At 41.3% G+C, this 24,382-nt stretch overlaps 1 protein-coding gene across 2 annotated transcripts in view; it reads left to right on the forward strand.

The window, feature by feature from the left end:
• The window catches only part of LOC118835785 (disks large homolog 2), a 654,221-nt gene extending 632,599 nt beyond the window's left edge, over window positions 1-21,622 (forward strand). For both annotated transcript variants that reach the window (XM_036743051.1, XM_036743052.1), the window contains 6 exons: window positions 772-822; window positions 4,267-4,368; window positions 4,792-4,964; window positions 7,941-8,050; window positions 13,285-13,376; window positions 20,205-21,622. In XM_036743051.1, the coding sequence (XP_036598946.1) occupies window positions 772-822; window positions 4,267-4,368; window positions 4,792-4,964; window positions 7,941-8,050; window positions 13,285-13,376; window positions 20,205-20,311 (635 nt within the window). In that variant the 3' untranslated portion in view covers window positions 20,312-21,622. The remainder of the gene's footprint in view (window positions 1-771; window positions 823-4,266; window positions 4,369-4,791; window positions 4,965-7,940; window positions 8,051-13,284; window positions 13,377-20,204) is intronic.
• Window positions 21,623-24,382: the final 2,760 nt, after the last annotated feature.

The raw sequence follows: 24,382 nt of genomic DNA on the forward strand, positions 1-24,382 counted from the left end.
TGCCAATACTTACCACATTTGAAATTTTAAAATCTTAATAGTATTATAGAAATAGTTTTGAACTCATAGAGACTGCCAAACAGATCTCAGGGATTCTTAGGGAGTCCCTGGACAATACCACTGCTTCTGAGTCTGCATCTTCAGGTGATCAAATAAGGTAATTCAAAAATCAGAGATATGAGGTGTTACATTTTGTTTTGTTTTGTTTTTCAAAAAAAATCTCAGTCCAAAAATCTGCCACCTATCAAAATCTGCTGTCATCACCCTATTCTAAAGTGATTGGCTTTTCACTCGCATCGTGGGAGTTAGCAGGTGGATAGCGGTGATGAATAAACAGCTTTTTATCATAGGCCACTCTGTAACAAGCTTCGTCAACAATCCAAGTAGCTTCTAGCTGTATGTCAACAACCTTTCAATCAGGGATGGGCTCTGAATAAGACCCTCTTTCACTGGGTAGAGATACCGGATTTAGATTTACCAATGAGGTCTGGCAGAACCACGACACAGCTGGACCACACATAACCCCAAAATGGCCTTCTGCCCACGGACTAGACAAGAAACCTTCTTACTGGAGATATGACCACATGGCAGGACTAATGAAGCCAGGGAAATAAGCCATAGGGAAGTAAATGGAGCTTTGGAAATGGTTCAAGGAGAGATTTGAAAGGAAAATTAACTTTGAACTCTATTTCTTGTACTTAGGGACAAGGGAAGGTTGCTATGTGGTATGATCTATTGCTAATCACCTGTAATTTTTCTTTCTTTTCTCAGGAGGACAAGAGGACCTCATTCTTTCCTATGAGCCTGTCACAAGGCAGGAAAGTAAGTGGCTTTTTGATTCCCTGTCTTTGACAAGGGCAAGTGACAGTATAATAGTAGTAGTAGTGGTGGTAGTAGTAGTAATAGTAGTAGTAGTAGTAGTGGTAGTAGTAGTAGCAGTGGTAGTGGTAGTAGTAGTGGTAGTGGTGGTCGTAGTAGTGGTAGTAGTAGTAGTGGTAGTAGTAGTGGTAGTAGTAGTAGTAGTGGTAGTGGTAGTAGTAGTGGTAGTGGTAGTAGTAGTAGTAATAGTAGTAGTAGTAGTGGTAGTGGTAGTAGTAATAGTAGTAGTAGTGGTAGTGGTAGTAGTAATAGTAGTAGTAGTAGTGGTAGTAGTAGTAATAGTGGAAGTAGTGGTAGTGGTAGTAGTAGTGGTAGTAGTAGTAGTGGTGGTGGTGGTAGTAGTAGCAGCAGCAGGAGTAGGAGTAACTGACATTAATGTAGTGCCTACTATGTGCTAGTCCCTGTGCTAAACACTTGACAAATGTTATCTCATTTTATCCTCACATCAAACCTGAGAAGTAAATGCTATTATTAGGCCATATATAGTTAAAGAAGCTGAGACAAATAGAGGTGAAGCGACTTACCCAGGGTCATATAGCTAATAAGTGGCCAAGGCTGAATTTGAACTCAGGTCTTCCTGACTTCAGCATCTTATCCACTATTCCATCTGGCTGCCTAGCACAGTATGTTCCAGGATAGTCCACTCTGAGACAACCAGACATATTTATGAACTGACCTATGTGGAGAGACAGATGGGTGGAGTGGATAGAGTACTGAATGTGGAGTCCGAAAGACCTAAGTTCGAATCCTGCCTCTGTTACTCACTAGACAATCTCTCTGAGCCTCTGTTTTCTCCTCCGTAGAATAGAAATGCTCATACTTGGTATTAATGGTAGTGTATTTAATCCATGGTGGTAGATATTTAATCTAACAAAAAGAATGCTAGCTTTGGAGTCAAAGGATGTGTGTTCAAATGCTAGTTCTGCAAGTAATTCCCTGTGTGGCCTTTGGCAAGTCACTCCCCCTCTAGGAGCTTGTTTTCTCATCTGCGAATCAAGGCGATTGGACTAGAGGATTTCTTAGGTCCCTTACAGCTCCAAGTCGATATTTTGTTATGAGGCTCGAAAGGATCATGTATGTCAACTGCTTTGTACACTTCAAAGTGATCATAAAATATCAGCTGTTATTATTATTCACATTGGAATTTAGTGGTTATTGTGCTTTTAAAAAAAAATGTCTTTAGGTGGTGTGGGACACTGGTCAGAGTTTACACATTCATTGAGCTAATCTTTGACCAGAATCATTTCCATGAGAGGCTGCTTTTGACCAGGTCTCTGAAATTGGAACCCACTAGAAGCCAGTTGGTAGCATAAACCTATGTAAAAAAAATTATTTTAGTGGAAGGGCTCAACTGAAATCTTCCGATGAATCTTCTGGAATCACTGAAAATACCCCCGATACCCATGAATCTTCTCTATAGGGAAGCTTTCTTTGGAATGATGGTTGAGACTAACTCGATTGTTGGCCATGCATTATAGAGGAAAGGGGCTGAGCAAAATGGTGTACTGGAAAAAGCAATTTTTAAGCACCTACTATGTGCCAGACACTATGCTAAACACTTTATAAATATTACCTTATTTGATACTCACAACAACACTGGAAGGAGGGGAGAGATAAGTAAAATCCAGGAAGAGAACCCTGGATTTGGAATCAGGCAACCTGGGTTTGAACCCTGCATCTGCTAGTTGTGTGACTTTAGGCATTTCACACCACATTTCTAGGCCTGGATTACTTCATTTGTAATATGAAAGGATTGAATTAGATGATCTCAAAAGGCCCTTTTAATTCTAAAATCCTTATCATCCATCCATAGGCAAAATTATTAAGTCAGCAAAGTTTATCTTGGGTGCTGCCCAAGTTCTGTCTGTTCTATGCCCCTTCCTCACCCAAGGCACCTTCATGGAGACCAAAGTGGTCTTCCAATGTCAATGAATCTGGCCAAGGATTTCCAGGTTATGAAAAGTCAGGTTTTTTCCTCTTTGCAAAGACTGTAAGTCTCAATCTAAGCTGTAAGTAAATGATAACAGTTCAGAATTTTTGTAGTAGAAAAATTTTAGTGAAAAAATATCATTCAGCAAATGGGGTAGGGAGAAAGAATCCTCTGAGAAGAAGGAGCCTTTTCTGTGTTCCTGAAATCATGCCATCTATGTATTGGCAGAGAATATAGCACTCTAGGTATTATCCTACAACGTCAAAAGATCATCAGCCAGCCATATCTTCATTTGCCAGTGCCTGACACATAATAGGCATTTAATAAATGTTGATTGATTCATTTTCAGTAGGAAGTCTGAATCACAACTTGATTCACTGCACAGTGGAAGGGTTCAGATGTTGTTGCTTTTGAATTTTATTGCTTTTTTAAAAATTGATGCATGTAAGAATATTCATTCCTCCCTAGACAATTAAGGGAGTAGCACAATCTGGAATGAAAAGAGTGTGGTACCTTAGAGGTCAGCTAATCCTATACAAGACATGGATTCTATCTGCAGTGTCCCTAGCAAATGTTTATCAATTCTACATCTGGACGCCTCTAGTGTCAGAGATCTCACTACCTGCTCGAGCAACTCATTGTATTTTCCTACTGCTACATCTAGTTGTTAGGAATCTCTTCTGTATGCTGAGCTAAAACCTACCTATTGGCAGTCTCTACCCATTGGTAATAATTCTGCTTTCAGAGTCCAAGCAAAGTAAGTCTTATAACTCTTCTGAAGGACACATTTAAAGAAAAGCATCATGTTGCCATCATAGTTCAATCTCTTCATTTCACAAGTAAGAAAACTAATGCACGGTGATTTTCAGAAGGTCACACAGTGAACCAGGGGTAGAGTATTAATTATGAGCTATGCCTACTGGCTGCTAATTCAGTATTCTCACCCTTGGATGAGAATACCTCTGACATTCAGAAACTGAGGTATTCAGATGGAACACATGCAATGATTTTAGTCTAGTGGGTCAAAAAATATATTCAATGGTTTTGCAAAGTCTTTGTCGCATACAGTGACCCAACAGCTCATTTAACTAATTTTTTCCCACTTAACTGACTAAATTTAGTGACCATGCTGATGTCACATAGGCACAACCAGAGGGAAGAAAGGGATGCTTCTTGAAATATTTAATTGTTTTCTTTGATAAACAGAACTGTCGCTCATCCGTGTGAGCAGCTTCCAATATTTGGGCACAGAGAGACAGATTCGCTCTTCAACATCAACACCCCCACTCAGGGAGGTACTGACAGATTCTTTATCCAGGGTAAAAATCTTAGGCAGTATGTGAATCCATTTGAATCCATCATAGAAATCTCGAGGACAGGGATGGTTTTATACTCCTGATGAGGTGAAAATGGAAAGTATGCTTCTGTATTAACACATTTCTTTTCCCTTTTCCCAGTTAATTATACCAGGCCAGTTATTATTCTGGGTCCTATGAAGGACCGGATCAATGATGACTTGATATCAGAATTCCCTGACAAATTTGGCTCCTGTGTACCTCGTAAGTACCTTTTCTCTTTTTTTTCCTAAGTAGTGTTGAGATTTTTCTATGGGATGAGATGTCAATATGTAATTCTGTGCTTCAGCCCCTCCTCTGTGATCCTAGAAAGCCATTACTGATGTATTCTTTCTGTGTACCTCTACCTTCTTAAGGTGATGTCTATCTTATTCTCTGATGAATGAATAATATCTAGTATTTATGTAGCATTTTAAGGGTGGCTAAGTGATTTACAAATCATCTCATTTGCTTATGTTGTCTCATTTGATTACCCTTATTATACAATCTAACGATTTATGATAAGGAGACAGTAATCCCCACCACCACCATATACACTGTTAAAAGCTCTAATCTTAAATTATAGATTGACAGGAGGGCTGGGAAGAACTCCTAAAATTTTGAATCTCCTCTTATCTATATTCACAGATACCACAAGGCCAAAGCGTGACTATGAGGTGGATGGTAGAGACTATCATTTTGTCATTTCAAGAGAGCAAATGGAAAAAGATATCCAAGAGCATAAGTTTATAGAAGCCGGGCAGTACAATGATAATTTATATGGAACCAGCGTTCAATCTGTGCGATTTGTTGCGGAGAGGGTATGTTTACTCATCTCTTATAAGCAGCATGGGGGACCATAGGCTGTTTCCCAACTGGAATGGGTACATCCTCTTTAGAATGGAGTTGTGAAATTTCGAAGCACTCAGTCCATCACTTTGGATTAGGAGTTTGTACCTGCTCCATTCTCAATATGAGAGTTGTTTGGATCAATGGTCTAGAAATGGAGAGGACCTAAAAATCTAAATGCATTTACCTGCTGAAGTTTGCGGGTTTTCATTTTGTCCATGACAGAGTTGTTAATAGATGCCCCACTGGAAAAGATATTGTTTTGTGGTGGCTTTCCAATGTCATGGGCATAACTAAAGAGGCTGTGTTTCTCTTTATTTTCTATGATAATTATATTCCAGATTACTACTTTATGAGCCCCAGAGCCACTGAGATGGGGGAAAGGGGTGGTGGGCATTAGGGGCCAGAAAGTGGGGGGGGAAGGGAATGAGTGAAGAAGCGGAAAGGATGTTATTTAGGTTGCTAAAAATGAAGTCCCTGATTGGAAGGAAAGAGAAGAACTCTTCCCTCTTGGACATCCTGGAACTGGGGCAGAGAGGGGGAAAAACCAGCAGCAGCCGCAAGCATGGGCTTTTTATCAGATGATGCTTCTAAATCTTGGCTCTTTGAGGGTGCCTTTAGATACCACGAACCAACTTCATGAAGCAAACAATTTTGATTCTGATTAAACCATATGCCAATTTGATTTGATCTTAACAGTTTTGTTTTTATTTTGCTTGTATAAACTCAAGTTAAGACTTCAAAATTTAAATGGGAATATGTTGTTCAACTCATCATTAGCAATAATCAAGAAAAATAATAAGCATGTTATGCTGGAAGGTTGCTTCTATTTTTCCTTATTCCCAAGAACCAATATGTCTTATTGGCTACAATTATGCATATTGTTTTTGCTCTTAATTAGTATAATCATTGGCCCATGTGCTAATTTATGGGAGCACATATGAGAGTCACACGGTATGATAGTCAGGAAGGGAATACCCACTTCCATGACAGAGATCCATGGGCATACTGGAGTATCCCAGTAATTGCTTCAGTTTTTCTATTTGTACATGTAACTGTATATGGGGGAGGGGAGATGCTATAAATTACCATAATAATTTGCCTATATGGTAATTTATGGGAAAACACGAGAGTCACACAGAATCGGGAGGGAGTACACACTTCCATGACAGAGATCCATTGGCACATTGGAGTTCACATCAATTGCTTCGATTTTCCTAGTCATACATGTAACTGTTTGTTATTTTGAATTGTCCCGAGTAGAGAAACGCGCAGTTACTATTTGGACACACATATGACAACAGTGCTTCTTAAAAGGCAGACTTGGAATGTATGCATAAAGTTGCATAGGCTAGAATTCACAGACTGAGCTCCTTTTTTAATTCAAGTATGGGTTGGACTCAGCTGGTTCTTCACATTGAAATTATGGATAAGTAGCCATCCATTGTCACTGATTTTGACCTGCTCCTCTCTCTACAATATTCACTTTCTCCCCACATATAAAGTACTTCCAGTCTGTATTTAATGAGACCCTAGGAAGTTGAACCTAATGTAGGGAATGTATCTACCTTCCCCCAAGGGTTCTAGTAAAGACAGTCCTTGCTTCTGACTATTCCTCACAGTCTAAGCTAAGCCAAATAAATGCAAGCAAGTAACAACACTGATTTTTTCCTACAGTCTAGAACTTACATGGGTAAAAGGGTACAGACTTCAAAGTAGTAACCTTGAGAAAGCTATTACCACAAGGCTGCTTTAAAAAAAAAAACCAACAACATCATTTAAGAAACCCTCTTTGGCAATTGCTACCAAGGGTGATTTAAGAGGCAAGAAAACCATACCCTCTGGTGATCAGAATATAGGCCACTGAATGAAGGCAGCACTTTGAAAATAGATCTTTTTTGAAAAATACATATGTATATTCCATTACTTTATTTTTCAATTAATAAGCCTTTATTTTATGTTTCCCACTTCCCTCACCCCTTCCATTTAATACCAAAACAAAACCCTTGTAAGAAATATGCATAGTCAAAGGAACTGCTTTACCAGTGTAGCTATTGACTAAGAAATAACTAGAAAAAATTATAGCACCCAAATTTGCACTGATCTCTTAATATACAAAGTCCATTCCTCAAAAATCTGTCCAAAATGTGAAAACAGACCAAAAGGACAATTGCAGTAGAGTTAGGGGCACCATTGGAGACCATGCTCAACTTTTGTGTGAACAAAATATAGAGGGAAATCTTGGCCTTTATTACAGTATAGTATTTTATAGTCATGCCTCCTGTTCTGAAATTAGCCTAGGCAAGTTCTTAACCTGGAGTATGGCCTTTTCTTGGCATCTTATCATTGCACTTTCTCTAATCCCTAAAAATTAGCTAAATGTGTGACCCAGATACAAAATATTGTGAAGGGAAGAGCTCACTGGAGGCTAAAGGATTATGTACCATTCTGGGCTCATATTTTAGGAGGAACATTCTATAGAGGAGGACTACCAGGAGGTGAGAGGAATAAAAATCATGGGCTATGAGAAACTAGGGATGTTTTATCTGGAGAAGACCTTGGGGTAGGGCCATGTATTCAAGTATTTGAAAAGCTGTTATGTGAAAGCTTGTTTTGCCTGGCCTGAGAGAAATCAAATCCTATCCTCATGTCACAGAACTAGAATGAATTGGTAGAAGTGACAGGGAAGCACATTTTGTCTCAACATGGAAACTTTTCTGATGAAGGTGTACCAAAATGGAATGGTCTGCCTCTGGGAGGTAGAGGTGGAGTGTTCAACTGACCCCTCTTCTCCACATTTTGTTTGGGCAAAGCTAAATAAATTCTTCTTGTCAGACATGCTACAGGTGAGGATTCCAGAACTGGGTGGGAGATTGAGCCAAATGAGCGAGGTCCCTTCCAAACTCTGATTCTTTGACTAAGACGCTCCACATATCTCTTTCCACCAGGGCAAACACTGCATACTCGATGTATCGGGAAATGCTATCAAGCGGTTACAAGTCGCACAGCTCTATCCCATCGCCATCTTCATTAAGCCGAAGTCATTGGAGCCATTGATGTAAGTATACCGAAGGTCATCCCCACTCCCTCCCTATCCCCTTGGGTTCCACAATAATGCCTTTTTTAATCTCTGTTTTGAAGTTCATGATACTACTGCCAGATACTTACGTATTCTTTTTCTTCCCTGCCAAATCCCTATAAAATTAAAGTTTATTTGACTCACCCCGGGGAAGAGGGCCAATCGTTCCTTGAAAATGTGTGCACTCCTGTTTCTTAAGTTTTTTTTCCACTTTCCTAGGATCTGAGGGAATGAGGAAGGAGTGAGGTTAATTGCTAGAAAGCAATAGTAATTGAATTGCCTCTCATTTGAGGCAGCAGTTCCAGAGGAAATGGAAATAAATGAGTTTGGGTATATGGAACAAGTGACATTTTAGATTCTTTCCCTTGGCATTTAGGTTTGCTCTGTAATAAGATTCTACCTTTCCTTAATTACAACTCTAAGCATAGGTCACTGTCATCAATAATACTTTCTCTCAAAAATACTACTATGAGTTATACCGATAGCTCAAATTTGGTGTTGCTCGAATATCAATCAGCACAAATTTGCTTCCAAAGGTCCTTAGTTCTTAAACTTAAAAAAACTCATCATTTTTCTCCCTTAATGCCTGATCTTCTTACTTCTGGCTCCTTCCTTCTCCACAATCTCTGTCCCCCTTAAACCAGAGAGCCACCAACCAGTGTTTCATATTAAAGGATTTAGTCTGTATTGATCTACAATATTGTTTGAGTCTGGAAAACAGTTGACTTATGGGGGCAAGAAGGTAGTAGCTATTGCCAGTATGCCCAAGGGGGACACTCATTTCTTCCACTGTGCTGCTACTTGTAGGCCATAAGGAGAACCTTAGGGGTGCTCCAATTGATTGTGGTTGAAAAGTAGTGTATTGTAGAAGAAAATCATAGAGTGGAAGGACACATCTCTGTGGAGGGCAGGGCAGAGTGGGACCAGAGGGTTGGTATTCCCGAGTAGCTTTCCCTGAGAGTTCATATGCTGCCTTTGCTCTTTGCTACCCAGGTCTCCTTGGGTCAATCACTTAACTTCTCTGGGCCTCAGTTTCCTTATGTTTAAAAAAGGGGTGAGGGTAGGGCCTGGATTAAAGATTCCTCTTCTGTCTCTAAGTCTATGAACCTGATTTCTTTCTGAAATAGATTCAAGTTCAAAATTCTACATTTTCCTCCAGGAACTGTCCCTTCAATTGTTGTTCCACCTCATAGAGTTTCAGACTTAGCAAAATTAGGCACACTGACTGCTTTGCTTCTGGGGAGGATGGGGGCGAGGGAGGAGGGGAATGAATGGAGGCTAATTTGGTACAGCTGAGTCCCCAGAATCCAAGGACCAAGAAAGTGACCTTTAGACTAAGGCAAGCTTCTTGGGAGCATTTATTCCCTAGAGTATACCTACCCTTAGGGACTGACTTGGGAGCAGGGTTGGGGCCCCTTCCTTTCCTACTCTGGAAAAGCAGTTGCTAGGTCAGCTGGAACAAATGCGTGGCCCTGTCACTTCTCAGGATTGTGGTTCTTTCTATGTTATCTCATTTCCAGCACGCATCCTCATATTCCATTTTAGCCTGACTGGCTAAAAGCACAACAAATTCTGCTTTGTGTTCAAAGGGGCGTTTGTCTTTATAGCATAAAGCCACCCAGCCACGCCTCCTTTACAAGATACCTCTTCTGTTTGTGCATTGTCCCCGACCCCCAGTTCTGGGTAAAAGGATTAGCATGTCTTTGTCTTCCCTCAAAGAATCTCTCCATGTCCAGGTGAAAGTTAATCTCTCTTATTTGTACCTGGGTTCAAATCCTGCCTTACAGTTACTAGCTGTATGACTCTAGACAAGTCATTTTACCTCAGTCTCAGTTTCTTCTCCTGTGGAATGGGGATAATAATATCACCTAAAGCAGGATTATTATGAGGATCAAATGAGTTAACATGTAAAGTACTTTGCAAACCTTAAAGCGTCATATAAATATTGCTTATTATTATTAATATTATTTTCTTAGCAAAGGCACTGGACTTACAGTCAAAATATCTCAATTTCATTCCTGGTTTTGCCAAGCTGTATGACCTTGAGCAAGTAAATAGAAAGTAGAAGCACAGTAATTTCCAGGGATGGAAGAGGGACCGTAAAGGCTTTGTATAAGGAGGTGGTATTTGAGCTGAGTCTTAAAGGAAGCCGTAGGTTCCCAGAGGGGCTACGAAAAGAGAACATGCTAAGCAGAGTAAGGACACCAAGGTGAGAGCTGAACTATTACAGGTGAGAAAGGGGAGCGAGTGAACCAGTTTGGCTAGACCATACAGTGCATGGTGGGGTGAGCAGATGCTGTGATGAAATCCTTCTAATATAAACTGCTGCTACATCTTATGTCTCTGTTCTGTCTCTGCCACACTCAGGTGAACAGAAAGATGCCTAAGCAGACCAACTATAGTGTCTTAAGGACAAGACCCTTGTGTTTCTTATCTCTGGGTCACAGCCTAGAAGTGCCATTCTAGGCATTAAATTAATGTTTACCAAATGAATGCGTGAATGAATGAGTCCCTTTTAGCTGAAGTAAAATAGATGGGTTGATCCTTTAGGAACAAACATTTATCTGGTATTTCTGGTATGGTCTAGAGCCGTGATTCCCATTTAGTGGTTCATGAACAACTTGGTCCAAAGTTTTCAGGCTAAAAATTCTTTAATGGTGCCATAAGTAGCAATCGTACAATTATGTTACAAATGTATATGTTTTTCTTCCATGCCAGTAGGCGTGTATATGTTTGAAGTACTATAGGTTTATTTCTCAAGTGAATCAAAGCTGTCATAGTCGATGATTTTGGTGTTCATGCAGTGACTGCATCAAACTCTGATGCTTCTAAGTAGTATATTAAATTACTACAGGCTCACAACACATTTTTTTGGTTCTTGTTGAAAAAGATTTACTGAATAAAAAAAAATTAGGAAACTCTGATTTCGGGGAAAGAGAACTACAGGCAAAATCAAGAGACTCACATCCTGATTTTTGATCTGCCACTGACTTGATTCCTTTGCTCCTCAGTTTTATCATCAGTAAAATGGATGTGGGGGTGGAGAATTAGATCATCCCTTGTAGCTCTAACATTCTATGATTCTTTTTTTTAATTTCTATCATTATCTTCATCAAAAAAATTTTTATCAGCACTTCAGATAACCAGTACACTACCATTGATCACAGGGTGACCGACTAGGCAAGTGAAGTTTCCTCACCACCATTAGCAATCTGATAATAGCATAGTAATAGCACTTTCTACACATTATCTCAGTGGGGAACAGGAAGGAGGCCAGAGTCACTGGACTGTAGAATATGTTGAGGGGAATCGGGTATAAGAAGACTGGAAAGGTGGGGAGGGAGGACCCTGGATCATGAAGGGCTTTATATTTGATCCTGGAAATAAAGAGGAGCCATAGGAGTTTATCAAATAGTAGAGTAACATGGTTAGAGCTGTGCTTTTGGAAAATCAGTTTGATGGCAGAATGGAAGATGGGCTGGAATAGGGAGAAACCTGTACTGTACGAAGTTCTGGTAATACAAATAAAAATGTAAGACAAACCCTGTTCTACAGGAGCACCACACTCTAATGACAACACTCACAACAATTCTAATGGTGACACTCATGGAAGATTTCAGCTTCAAGTCAGATGCAAAGGTCCCAGGGTCCTTAGGGTGCAGCAGCAAAACAGATGTCAATGCCTCTTGAATGTCATTTTCTCTGCTAAAATCATACCAGTTTATAATGTTAAACTACATGACAGCACCAAGGGCTTGGGGGATGACAAATTTCTTTTCTGAATCTTCATTAGCTGTGGCTGAAGTCCCCATAGGAGCAGTGGCCAGGCTTATCTCCACAAAGGTTGCTCTCCTAGGAGAATGGATGCATTGCTATTCCAAAGTTTCCTGGCTTCAGTGTTCTAGGCTGTCTTCATTAGAGTGAAGGGGAGATGGTAGTCAAGATATAAGTGGTTGTTTGACTTGCCTGGCTCATTCAACCTCCTGTATCTCCTTCTGGGTGCCTAGGCCGGCTCACCTGCTATGTGTATGGCCGTAGGTTGACACTTGGTGAAGAAGGCTGGTCTCTTCTTCACAGGAGCTCCTTCTCTAGCTGATGGCTCTAAGAGAAAGACCAGTGGTGTGGCAAGAGGTGCCCTTACCCTTACTCTTATCTTCAGGTTTATGGCAGTTGATCAGCAAATGTTGCTGGTGGCGATGAGAAAAGCGTCCACCATCTCCAGCATGACTTCTCCCCTCAGTGCTGGCTATGGGTGCTGGCCTAGAAGCCAGTCTAATGGTTTAGGGGGACATTATCAACCCCAAGGCTGTTGGGTTCAGAGTCTTGGGCTCCCTCCAGCAGGGTCTGAGGAGAAATGAAGGTCAAGGTGGTGACCATGACCCAGACCCAGGGGCCTGGCCCCTTCTACCTCCTTTCTCTGCTTTAGTACCTTACTGCTTCATCTCTTCTCTAGGCCTAAATCTTCTAATCTGTAAAATGGGGCTGTGTGCAAAATGACCACTAAAGTCCCCTCCAACTTAAATCTATGATCCTATAAACTCCATGTTAGTGAGATTCAGTTCTGTCAGGTACAAGCATCCAATAGAAAATTGACAGAAATGTCAATTATCTCCTTCCTTTCTTTTTTCCTCTCCCTGTCATTTGGAGTATGGGCGTGTATTCTGGGAGCCACATTTTAAAAGGAACATTAACAAACATGAACATCTTAAAGGAGGGCAACCAAAATGGTAAAATGACAGAAAGCTATATTATCTGATGAATATGTGAAGAACAGGCATGCTTGGCGTGGCGAAAAGAAAACATAATTGTTACAGTGAGGGAAGGAAGGGGAAAACAGCTGTCCTCGAGCATCTGAAGGTCTGACACATGGAAGAGACGTTAACCTTGTTCTGCTGGGCCCCAGAGGTCGGAGGGAGGAGCAACAGGTGGCACGAGGTGCAAGGAGGCAAATTCTAGCTCAGTATAATTTTATAATAATAATAATGATAATAGCTACTCAATAGTAAGTGCTTCACAAAGCACTGAACTCCCATTACTAAAACTACCAATATTTCTGGATATTCCACTTTAGGAACAGGAAAATTCCCATGTCTTATTTTTACATTTTGCTTTGCAGTATGTATGTTGGGGAGGCAGAATGGGGGCAGGAAAGTGGTTTCCGGGGGTAATAGTTCATTCGTGGTATATTTTAACTTCATCCTTTACTTTCCTAGGGAGATGAATAAGCGTCTCACAGAGGAACAAGCCAAGAAAACCTATGACCGGGCTATCAAATTAGAGCAAGAATTTGGAGAGTATTTTACAGGTAGGCCTGCATCAGCTACTACCCCATGTGCTGTCAGAAGGCAGATGAATGCCCTGACCTATGAGACAGTGAATGGGTAAGCAGAGGCACATCTGGGGCATAAAATGCTCTTTGACACAGTTAGGGTGACATGAGCGTATCGGACCCTCTGCAGTAGTTTTCACTTAGTGCCTCACTGATCCAGAATCCACATGGTTCAGCTTTGGCATTAAGCAACATTTGTTGAAATACACTGAATAGAATTCAAGTTTTAAATAATTTGAAAAATTTTCCAAAAAAAACTTAAGAGAAACTAAGTAGAAATATCTTTCCTCTCTTTCCTTTAAATCTCCTTTAGTCCCACTCATTCCATTCACTAGGAGTACTTGGGTGCTGCCTAAAGGCTGCCCAATCCTCCCATCTCTAATGGGGAATTTATTCCCAAACAAACCCAGATACAGGGAATTGTTGTTTTCTTAAATCTCTCACCTAGTAAAGATGCTGTATAAATTAATTTGTGCCAAGCAGATGCCCTGGTGTCTCTCGGGGTTCCCAAGGTAACAAGAATCCAGGTTCCCAATAACCACCTCCCAGGGTTGCTAGGAGGATCACATGAGATAGCATATCTCAAGCAATACCCACAAGCATTTATTAAGCACCTACTATGTTCCAGGCACCGGGAATACAAAGACAAAAATGAAACAATATGTATATTGCACTAAGTTTGAATTGAGCCTCTGGCTTTTGCTAGCTGTGTGTACACGGAGGAGCCACTTAAACTTTTTGACCCTCCGTTTCTTTATCAGTAACAGGGGACAGTAAAGTCTTTATTGCCCACCTCACAGGGTCATCATGAAGATCAAAAGAATTAATGCATATCAAACCAATGTGCAAACTTTAAAGTACTAAGGAAAGAATGATCATTATTATTAAAGTATTTTACAAATCTTTCTTGTTCAATCACTTTTTAGTCATGTCTGACTCTTCATGACCTCTTTTGAGGGTTTTCTTGGCAGAGATACTGGAGAGGTTTGCCATTTCCTTCTCCAGCACATTTTACAGATGAGGAAACTGAGGCAAACAGAGTTAAGTGACTTGCCCAGGGTCACACAGCTAATGTCTGAGGCCAGATTTTAACTCAGGAAGGTGAGTCTTCCTGACTTCAGGCTGGGCACTGTATCCTTTGCACCACCTAGCTACCCACTTCCTTGGGCCTTCGTGCCTCATCTGTATAATGAGGGATCTGAACTAGGTGACCATTATACAAACCTTAAAGTACTATATAAATGTTGACTATTACTAAGAGTCCATAGAATCAATAGAACCCCCAAGGAGGGCTCTCCTTCATCAACTTAATCATCTCCTTGACCAAAGGGCAGACATAGGATAGTGAGAAAGGAAAAGATCATGGCCTCCTCCTCCTCTTCCATTCCTAAATTCATACTATTTCTCTTCTTGTCAGGAAGGGGAGAGACACCGCTATGATATGCAAGAAACTCTCAAAAATTGAAGGATCCTGGTGTAATCTATAGTACAATGGCTTTAGAGTCCAAAGACCCACATTCTTGCCCTAACTCTATGACTCACTGCCAATGTGACCTTGGACAAACCCCTTAACTTCTCTGGACCTCAGCTCTCTTATAATCAGAATGAGGATGTTGGATTAGATGATCCTCAAGGTCCATTTTAGGCCTAATAAGCTATGATCTATGAACCTGGATTTCCTGCTTCAAATCCTGATTGCCCATCCTTACATGATTTCAAGCACCCTCAGGTGTCTGGCGCCATTACCATCCCTATCCCACTTTGTCTTTGACTGTCAACCCTGGTACTGCTTGCAGATGGCCCAGATACTGAGAAACACCCTCTTTGTTCAGGGAAATTAGTAAGTTAAAGCCTCAAATTATTCCTTTCTCCCAGAAATGGGAAGAACCAAAAGAGTACTGAAGAGGGGAGAACTTTGAAGAGAAAGTATTGCCACCCACCTGCCCAAAGTATTTTGTATTAGGAACAACATGTAGATTCGACTGCTCATAGTAGATAATTAGACTAGAACCCATCCCCACAAAAAAGACAGTTCAAAGGCATATTCTACCTCCAATGGCCTTTGAATAAGAATCTTGGATGGCAGGAAGACAAGCCTGAATAAATACCATTTTAAAATCTGTTGAGTATTCATTCCCCAGTGTTCTCCTGTCCCTGTGTCTCTGTCTTAAGGCCGAAAAGACAAAATATAACAAAGAAAAAATCGTTAGGGTTGGAGGAAGAGAACTCAAGTCGATTCAATAAGTTGCAAAAGAGCAATTTAGGCTTGATTTGGGCGGGAGGGTGGGGGTGAAATTCCCAACAATTAAAGCTGTTCAAAAGAAGAATGGGCTGCTTGGGAAGGTAGGGGTTTCCCCCTCATCGAAAGGTCTTGGTGCAGAAACTGACTGGCCACTCATTGGGTAGCCTTTAGATGGGTTTCTTTTCCTGATGATGGAATGACCTGGGGAACCAAATTCCCTTCCCACTCTGAAATTAAATGACTCTGACATGCAGCTCTTCACATGGCAGGTTTCCACAGTAACATGACGGATGGGAGGGTTAAGCAAACAATATGTGCCTGCCTAATGAATGATCCATTGTAATTTTAAAATTACTTAACCTAGACATCTCTTGTTACCTAACAAGGCACATGGCCTATCTGAATTTTTCATGTCTGCTTTATTCAGACTTTAGGAAATGTCAGTCATTTGACAATTTGTACATGTACTCAGCAGGTTATGTGAAGGGGAAGGTGAATTAATTACTAACAGGCAAGTTATTTTTCACCATAAAAGGACATGTTACAGTGGGAAAGAACATTGGATTCAGAGGCAAAAGACCTAGGCTTCCAATCTCACCATTGTCACAAGTGCTGTCTGGGACACTTTGTGGTCATGTCACTGAAATAAATTAATAATAAAAATAATAACATTCATTAGTGCCTGCTATATACCATGCACTGTGCAAATATTTATCTCATTTGATCCTCACAGCAACCCTGTGATAGGTGCTATTATTATTATTCCTATTTTACAGATAAAGAAACTGAGACAAATAGAAGTTATTTGGCCAAGGTCACATAGCTAATACATGTCTGAGGCCAAATAGGAACTCGGGTCTTCCTGACTCTACTGTATCTAGTGGTGAAATGGATAGAGCTCCAGGCCTGGACAAGTCACTTAACCCTGTTAGCCTCAGTTTCCTCAATTGTAAAATGAGCTGGAGAAGGAAATGGCAAACCACTCCAGTATCTTTGCCAAGAAACCCCCAAATGGGGTGAGGAATATCAGACATAACTCAACAATAACTTCCTGACTTCAGACCCAAAGCTCTAATCCATTGAACCACCTTGCTGCCCACCTCCCTTGGGCCTTACTGCTTCATCTGTATAATGCAGGATCTGAACTAGATGACCTCTCAAGTCCATCCCAGCTCTATATTTGTGAACCTACATTCCTATAGTATCCAAAAAAAGCTTTCTTATTTTAAAAAGTGGCAAATGCTAAGGCAATTGGCATTATTTCTAAGTTGCAAATCATAGGATTATCCCATCATGGACCTAGAACTGGAAGGAACACCAGAGGCCATCTAGTCCAATCCCCTTATCTTACAGATGAGGTCACTGAGGCCTAGGGAGTTCAAGTAACTTTTCCCCGAGTCCCATAGATTGTAGGCAAGAGAAGAAGGTTTTGAATCCTGGTCCTCTGATTCCGGAGCTAGTACTCTTTCTACCATAACATGCCATGCCCATGGGGCAGCTGGGTGATGCGGTGAACAGAGCACCAGCCAGGAGGACCTGAGTTCAAATCTGGCCTCAGACATTTGACACTTACTAGCTGTGTGACCTTGGGCAAGTCACTTAACCCCAATTGCCTTGCTTCTCCCCTCCAAAAAAATAAAATAAAAAAAGAACATGCCATGTCCATCAATAATTCATTTGTTATCAAGTGGATATAACCATGATAATATGGAGCTCATAACCATCTACTCATGTGTTATAGATCTTGGCACTTCTAATGGTTTATCTCAGTAGAGAGTGTTCTTCTGATCACTCACCCCTACAACACAGAATCTCTCCATTTGAAGAAGGGCATTTCTTGTTGTCCAGTGGGTATAGATTTTATTATTTTTCATTTCTCTATATTTCCCAGAAAGCAAATTTGAAAGTAGGTAGGCAAGAAGGGCCTATTTTTTTCATAGCCCCATTCCTACCTTGAGATATCACCAAGAAAGGAACGAAATTAGTGTAAAAGTGTGTTTTAAGGAAAATTCTCAAGGACTTGCTGTGAAATCTTCACTTAGAATTGTGTTATCTCTCAATTAAAGAGGGAATTTTAAAAAAACTTTTATCTGCTGTAGCACCTGGCATTGAGATTGTCCCCAGTGCATTTCTGTGTTACATCATATAGCAACAAAGAAAGAATTTTTTCTTAAAGGAAATCTATTGGAAACCATGGCAATAATAAATTATAGAACATTATCAGATGCAATTTGAAAATCAAGTTTTATTAAAATAAGACATAATTAAAGAATCATTCTAACAGCCAAGCCTCTAGACTCTAACTCAGATGATAAGAATTTCTGACTTGGGATGGTAAACTAGGGGAGAACAAGAAGAGAAACAGGAATCTGTTTTTTGCATGAGTGAAATACAGGGACTCAAAGAACAAAGAGATAACGTAGACATGAGGAATGGGTGAAGCCACCATAGTCTCATAATGCTGACTTCTTCAAAGACCCATCTGATGTGTGTGTATACATACATGCATACATCCACACAGAGAGAGAGAAAAGGTGGAGTTTTCATCAGCTGAGTTTGTCATTGTAATGTGCACAGAAGATTTTGGAAAATTTGCTTTAACTTCTACCTAGTAGTTATTTTTAAGTAGTGGCTAAAATATATGTATGTGTGTGTGTGTGTGTGTGTGTGTGTGTGTGTATGTGTATCCTTTTCTATTTCATCATGGCAGCTCGGGAAACATTACGTTCAATTGCCCAGAATGCTTGGAAAATGAATAGGTGGTTCTGGTTGATGGTAATTGCAGGTTAACTGATGAGCACAATACACCTTTATGTTTCCAATGTGAGATGTTGTTAAGTTAAGAAGTCCTTGGTTCAAATTCCGCCTCAGATGCTAATCATGTGACCCTAGGCCTCTCTCGGCCCCAGATCCTAATTTGTAAAATGAACCACAGTCTCTAAGATCACTTCTAGCTCTAAACCTGAGGAAACTGGGTACCACAGTAGATAGGGAGCCAGACCTAGGGTCAGGAAGATCTGAGTTCAAATCCAGCCTCAGACACTTCCTAGCTGTGTGACCCTGAGCAAGTCACTTAGCCTCTCCTTGCTTCTTTCAACTGTAAAATGGAGATTATAGCACCTGACTCCCACAGTTATTATAAAGATCAAATGAGAAGATTTGTAAAGCACTCACCACAGTGCCTGGCAAATAGTAGGTACCTGATAAATGCTTCTTACCTTCCTTCCTCCTTCCTGTGACAGTCAAGTCCAACAACTTCGTCTTTCTTAGTTGACTGAGAATTACCCATTCTGGGCCTTGCATCTCCTTGTCCAGGCCTGTTGCTGATAAAAAGTGGTATGACACAGTATAAAGCACCTTAGGCTAAGAGACAGAAGGTTGTGTATGACCTTAGGCAAGTCACTTGACCTTCTGGGCCTTAATTTCTTCATCTTGAGAAATGAAGGAGCTAGACTAGACTATCTCTAAGGTCCCTTCCTACCCTAAGATTGTGTAAAATCATATCATTTACGTGTATTATAATTATATAGTTTACATAGGTTACATAAGGAAGAGGATGGCACTAAGCATGTATTAAGCACCTACTATGTGCCAGGCATTGTGCCAAGCCCTTTACAAATATTATCTCATTTGATCCTCACAACAGCCCTGGGAGGAAGGTCTTATTATTATCCCCATTTTATAGGTGAAGAAACTGAGGCAAGCAGTTTAAATGACTCGCCTGGGTTCACACACCTAGTAAGTGACTGAGGCTGCACCTGAATTGAGTTCCTCCTGACTCCAGCACTTTAGCCACTGCACCACATAGCTGCTTCTAAATCAAAATCATTATTATATAGATTATATAATTATATAACCTCATTCTATGTAGCAACAAGAACCCTAATAATAATAGGTCACATTTATAAAATGTTAAGTACCTACTATGTGCCAGGCACTATGCTAAGTGCTTTCCAAATATTATCTTATTTGATCCTTATAAGGAAGTAGGGGCTATTATTATCAGTTGAGGAAAGTGAGGCAGAGAGAGGTTAAAAAGGCCCAGGGTCACACAGCCAGTATCTAAGGCTACATTCGAACACAGCTCTTCCTGACCCCAGTTCCAACATTCTTTCTACCATGCCACCTAGCTGCCTCTGTAAGGGATACAACATATATACAAAATTCTGAAAGAGCATAGACCGTAACAAGAACAAAGTCTGAGAGCCTGGTGATGTACCTCACCCCAGGTGAGGAAAGAGAGAGGGGTGAGGGAAGAGGGACAGAGAGAAGGGGGACTGAGAGAGGCAGGGGTGGAGGAGAGACAGAGACAGACAGAGAGAGAGACAGACAGAGACAGAGAGACAGAGAGAAGGGGGAGGGAGAGGCAGTGTGGGGGGAGTGAGAGGCAGTGTGGGGGGAGTGAGAGAGAGAAAGAGAGAGACAGGGAGAGACAGAGAGAGAGGGAGGAAGAGAGAGAGAGAGAGAGAGACACTACTTTGAGCTGGAGTGATCCTGGAAGGCAACACATTTTACTTTACCCAGAACCTCTGAGACTGACCATAAATATGTTTTCATTGCAGCAATTGTTCAAGGCGAAACCTTAGAAGATATATATAACCAATGCAAACTCGTTATCGAAGAACAATCCGGCCCTTTCATCTGGATCCCTTCCAAGGAGAAGTTATAAATTAGCTGCTACACCTCTGATGATGACAGAAGAGTATTTAGAAGAAAAAAAATATATAATATACTACGTGGAGGCTTTTATGTTTTTGTTGCATTTATGTTCTTGCAGTCAATGTGAATTTTTATGAATGTACAACACAACGTGTGTGAAGCCATGAAGGAAACTGAGGGGCCAAAAGGTAGAAACGCAAGGACTTTTGCCGTATGTGGGAAAGACGTCGTGTGCTCAAAGTGCCAGGTGTAGGTATGGATTTCTGATGGGGCTCTCTGTCCAGAGGTTCGAGCCGCCTCCTCGACTCGATGGGCACCCCAACCTGTTGTAATGGCTGAGTTCTGTGTGTTGATTGCTTTAAAGAAAAGTTCCCAGCTCTTGAACCTCACCAAGCTTGTCATTGCACATCTGTAATTGGTACACATGGAATTTTGTAACTATGCACATCCTTTGATTTCTTAGCAGAAAGAGACAATTTAAAAAAAAATCAGAAAGAAAGGAAATGGTTCCCTTCAGAGACACCATTGCATCGGGAAGTGGTGACTATATAGTTGTTTTGACTGGTACCTGCAAAGGAAAGCATTCCATGAAGTTGGCGAGTGTCTGGAGCATTTACCTTATTGATGATGGGGGAGGGGGGGTCCATCTGGGAATAGCTTTATGATTTTCGATTGTCTATTTTACCATTTATATACTGAAAGAAGGCACTTAAAAAGATGGAATAATTTATAAAATAAAATTATATTAAATGTATAGAAACTAATTTATATAGGTGAAAAATGTTTTTGTGAGATATTTTGTAAAGACTTAACTAATGGAAAGGAAAAGTATATTACACCCTCAGCAGACTGTCAGATTTAGAGAACTTAAAAGTTGCACTATCCTTTTGGTTGTTGATGATTTTTCAGCAAAAACTTAATTTCTTTAAAAGTCGGGCCCCTCCTTCCTATGTTTCCTCCCCTGACAGAGCAATGTGATGTTATGGAAGAAGCCCTGGATTTGGAATCAAGACCTGAATTCCAATCCCAGCTCCTTTGCTTTATTACCTGTGTAACACTGGGCAAGGCACTTCCCATCCCTGGTTCTGTTTCCTCATCTGTAAAAAGAGGAGTTGGCCTAATTTCTAAGGTCTTTTTTCCAGTGCCAAATCCTATGATTTCCCATTGGCTCATGAGAATAAATTCCTGTGGAACACCACTGCTTAATGAATTGTCCTCTAGGCTCTTTTTGAGACTTGGCTGAGATAATGCATCTTTAAGCTGATGGTTCTTCAGAGGGCAAATTAACATCAGTGACTTAAAGAATAGTGCAGGAGTTTCTCTTGTTAAGGAGCCTTGGTTGTGAGCCTTGGACAGCTCTCTTCCAGGTTCCCTCCTAGGACACTCAAAGGCTGAGCAGATGTTTTGGCACGAACTCTAGCTGACCAGTAACTTCTTTCCACTTCATTTACCAAAGGTTTGGGGACAGACAGCTGGGGACAATATTTACCTCTGAGGAATTTTGTCACAGATCTGCTGACTGTCTCAGAGGATAAGAAGGGAAGTGCCTGATTTGGGAGGTACAGTGCTTGGCACAGTGCCTAGCACATAGTAAGCACTTAATAAATGTTTGTTGATTGTTGACTGATTGCAGGCCTAACAATTCCATGCTATGACAAAGGCCATGCCACGAGGAAGGACATGCCAAGGTGCTGAGGTGAACTGCCCTCACAGCCTTGCATGAGACTGTACCTGGACCAAGTGACAGAAAAAGGAGATAGATAACCTCCCAAATTTCAACAGTAAACTGAACCAAGAGACAAAGTTCAGCACTTCCTAGTTGTCCAGCTACATCAGAGCTTTTTCACCCAGTCGTTTAGGGAGAAAAGTCTTGAGCGACCTTGACTGGAACTGCCTATGGGCTCTCTCTGTGCAGAGGCCAAGCCCCACAGCCTTATCTCGGTGGCATCTCCAGACCTGGCAGGTATATCCCGCCACACTGTGCAGTAAACAGGTGCATCAGCAGGGGTGAGGAGAGACAAGGGCAACCGACAACCATCAGCACTGATGGTGTTTCTTTGCAGTAAAAACAGAGGAGATCAGAAGTCAGGTCCCTTTTAGAGAAATTGAGTCATCTACCTTGCTCTGAGTACCATCTGTCTGTCTGGCTGCAAACCACCCCACCCCACCCCACCCCTTTCCAAAAAAAATAAATAAATAGAAATAAAACAAATCCATCTGTGCATTCAATTAGAGTCTTGGGTCAAAAGACAGAAGGGCTAGACATGCATTCCCAGATTCCCCCCACCACCACCACCACAATCGAAGCTTCCAGAGAACTCTGCTGAGCTCCTCAGATCCTAAAGAGATTTCCACGTCCATTAATTGCTATTGTCTCAGGTTCAGGCCCACTTCACTGAAATTGCTTCTGCCCTCCCACTTCCCAAGCAATGTTCTGACACCAGAACTTCCTCCTACCATCCCAGCTTTCCTTCCTTCCCAAACCACTCTGACAGTGTTTTGTTTCTTCCCCTTTGAGCATGCAACCTTCTCCAGGACTCTCCTTAACTGAGTACATGTTTTCTGAGGTCGTGTGCTGTGCTTTCCAATTGATAGTGGTATCGTGGCTGAATACAATCAAGTTTTTCCCCCACCAATCTTCTGTTCTATAGTATATAGTATATTATTTATTTTCTTTGTCTGGATGCTTCCAGCTTAGAGTTGGCATTTGCACTGTTTTTTTAATATAGATTTTTAAATATTATATATCAGCTTGGAGAATCGCCAAGAGGATTGGTGAGAGTCTTTTTTTCCTATAGGGTTTCCTCTTCCACTAGCTTTGCTGTCTTGATGTTTTGTGCTTCCCATCCTCACACAGTCTTTAGTGCTCCTTGCAATTCCAAGATTTTGCAGCAACTATAACTTCTGCAGAGAAGGCAGGAAAATGTTACATCTAGTGCCAATGCACTTGGAGCCTCGGACCAGACTGGTGCTAACCCTGCGAACAAATGGTGAACTGGCGCTCTCTTTCTCTCTTCTTCTCTCCCTCTCTCCCTCCCGCCATTCAGGAGGCTCACTGGTGGGCACAGCACAACACCCACACCATATGACATGCAAACACTGGACCCTTTCGAGAATGTGCCAGACCGTGTCACTGGTGCTATTTTGCATGCTCTGGCACAATGTGTAGCACCACAGGGGTCTTCACTCAACCAAAAATTAAATCTCATCGCCCATGTGCAACAATTCACGTAAATGTTCATTTCTGCTCTCCATGTGCAGATGGGCAGCAGTATCTTCCCTCCCAGCCCTCCATTAATTTCTCTGCTGAGCCTATACCCTCCTGTTTGCCACTGGTGCTCAGGGAGGCCACCTAGGAAAAAACCCTACTCTCTGCCTTCACGTTCCAGCTGTCTCAGTGTATCTATAGCTAATCCTCCAGGACAAAAATCCATGCTAGGGTATACCACTCTTCTTTCCCTATCCAACATCCATTTTTTCCCTTCCTTCCCTCACTATTTTCCTTCCCTTTCTCCTCCCTCTTTTCTTACTTCTCTCAACTTTCTGCCTCTCTCCTTTTCTTTCTTGTTTCCCTCTCTTTTCTATTTTCTTCTTCCATCTTCTTTTGCCCTCTTCTCTCCTTTTCCCATTCTAGCTCTTTCCTCTCTCTTTACCTCCACTCATTGCTTTTCTTCTCTCTTCTAGCTTTCCTCCCTCCCTTTCTTGCCTCCTTCCCTCTTGTCTTCCTTCCCTACTCCTATTTTTCCACATCTTATTTATCTGTCTTTGACCCCCTATCCCATCTGTCTCACTCTCTCCCTTCTTTTTCTCTTTTCTTCCTTCTCTTCTTCTTCATCTCTTCCCTCCCTCTGTCCATTGTCCTCTATTTCTGTCCCTCACCCTCAGTTTTTCTACTCTCTCTGCTTCACATGTGGTGACATCAGGAAATGCACCTTGCATGGAATTGTTCCTGCTTTTCTAGTAGATCAAAGCTGGATGTGAGTTATAGGCGAGCAGCAATTCCTAGCCAACAGCCTAGTGCCCTGATGGTTGACAGCTAATCCCTCTTGGGATTCTTATTCTCCTGCTGAGAACTGGTTGA

This window comes from Trichosurus vulpecula, chromosome 2 (assembly GCF_011100635.1).
Source record: "Trichosurus vulpecula isolate mTriVul1 chromosome 2, mTriVul1.pri, whole genome shotgun sequence".
NCBI classification, from domain to species: Eukaryota; Metazoa; Chordata; class Mammalia; order Diprotodontia; family Phalangeridae; genus Trichosurus; species Trichosurus vulpecula.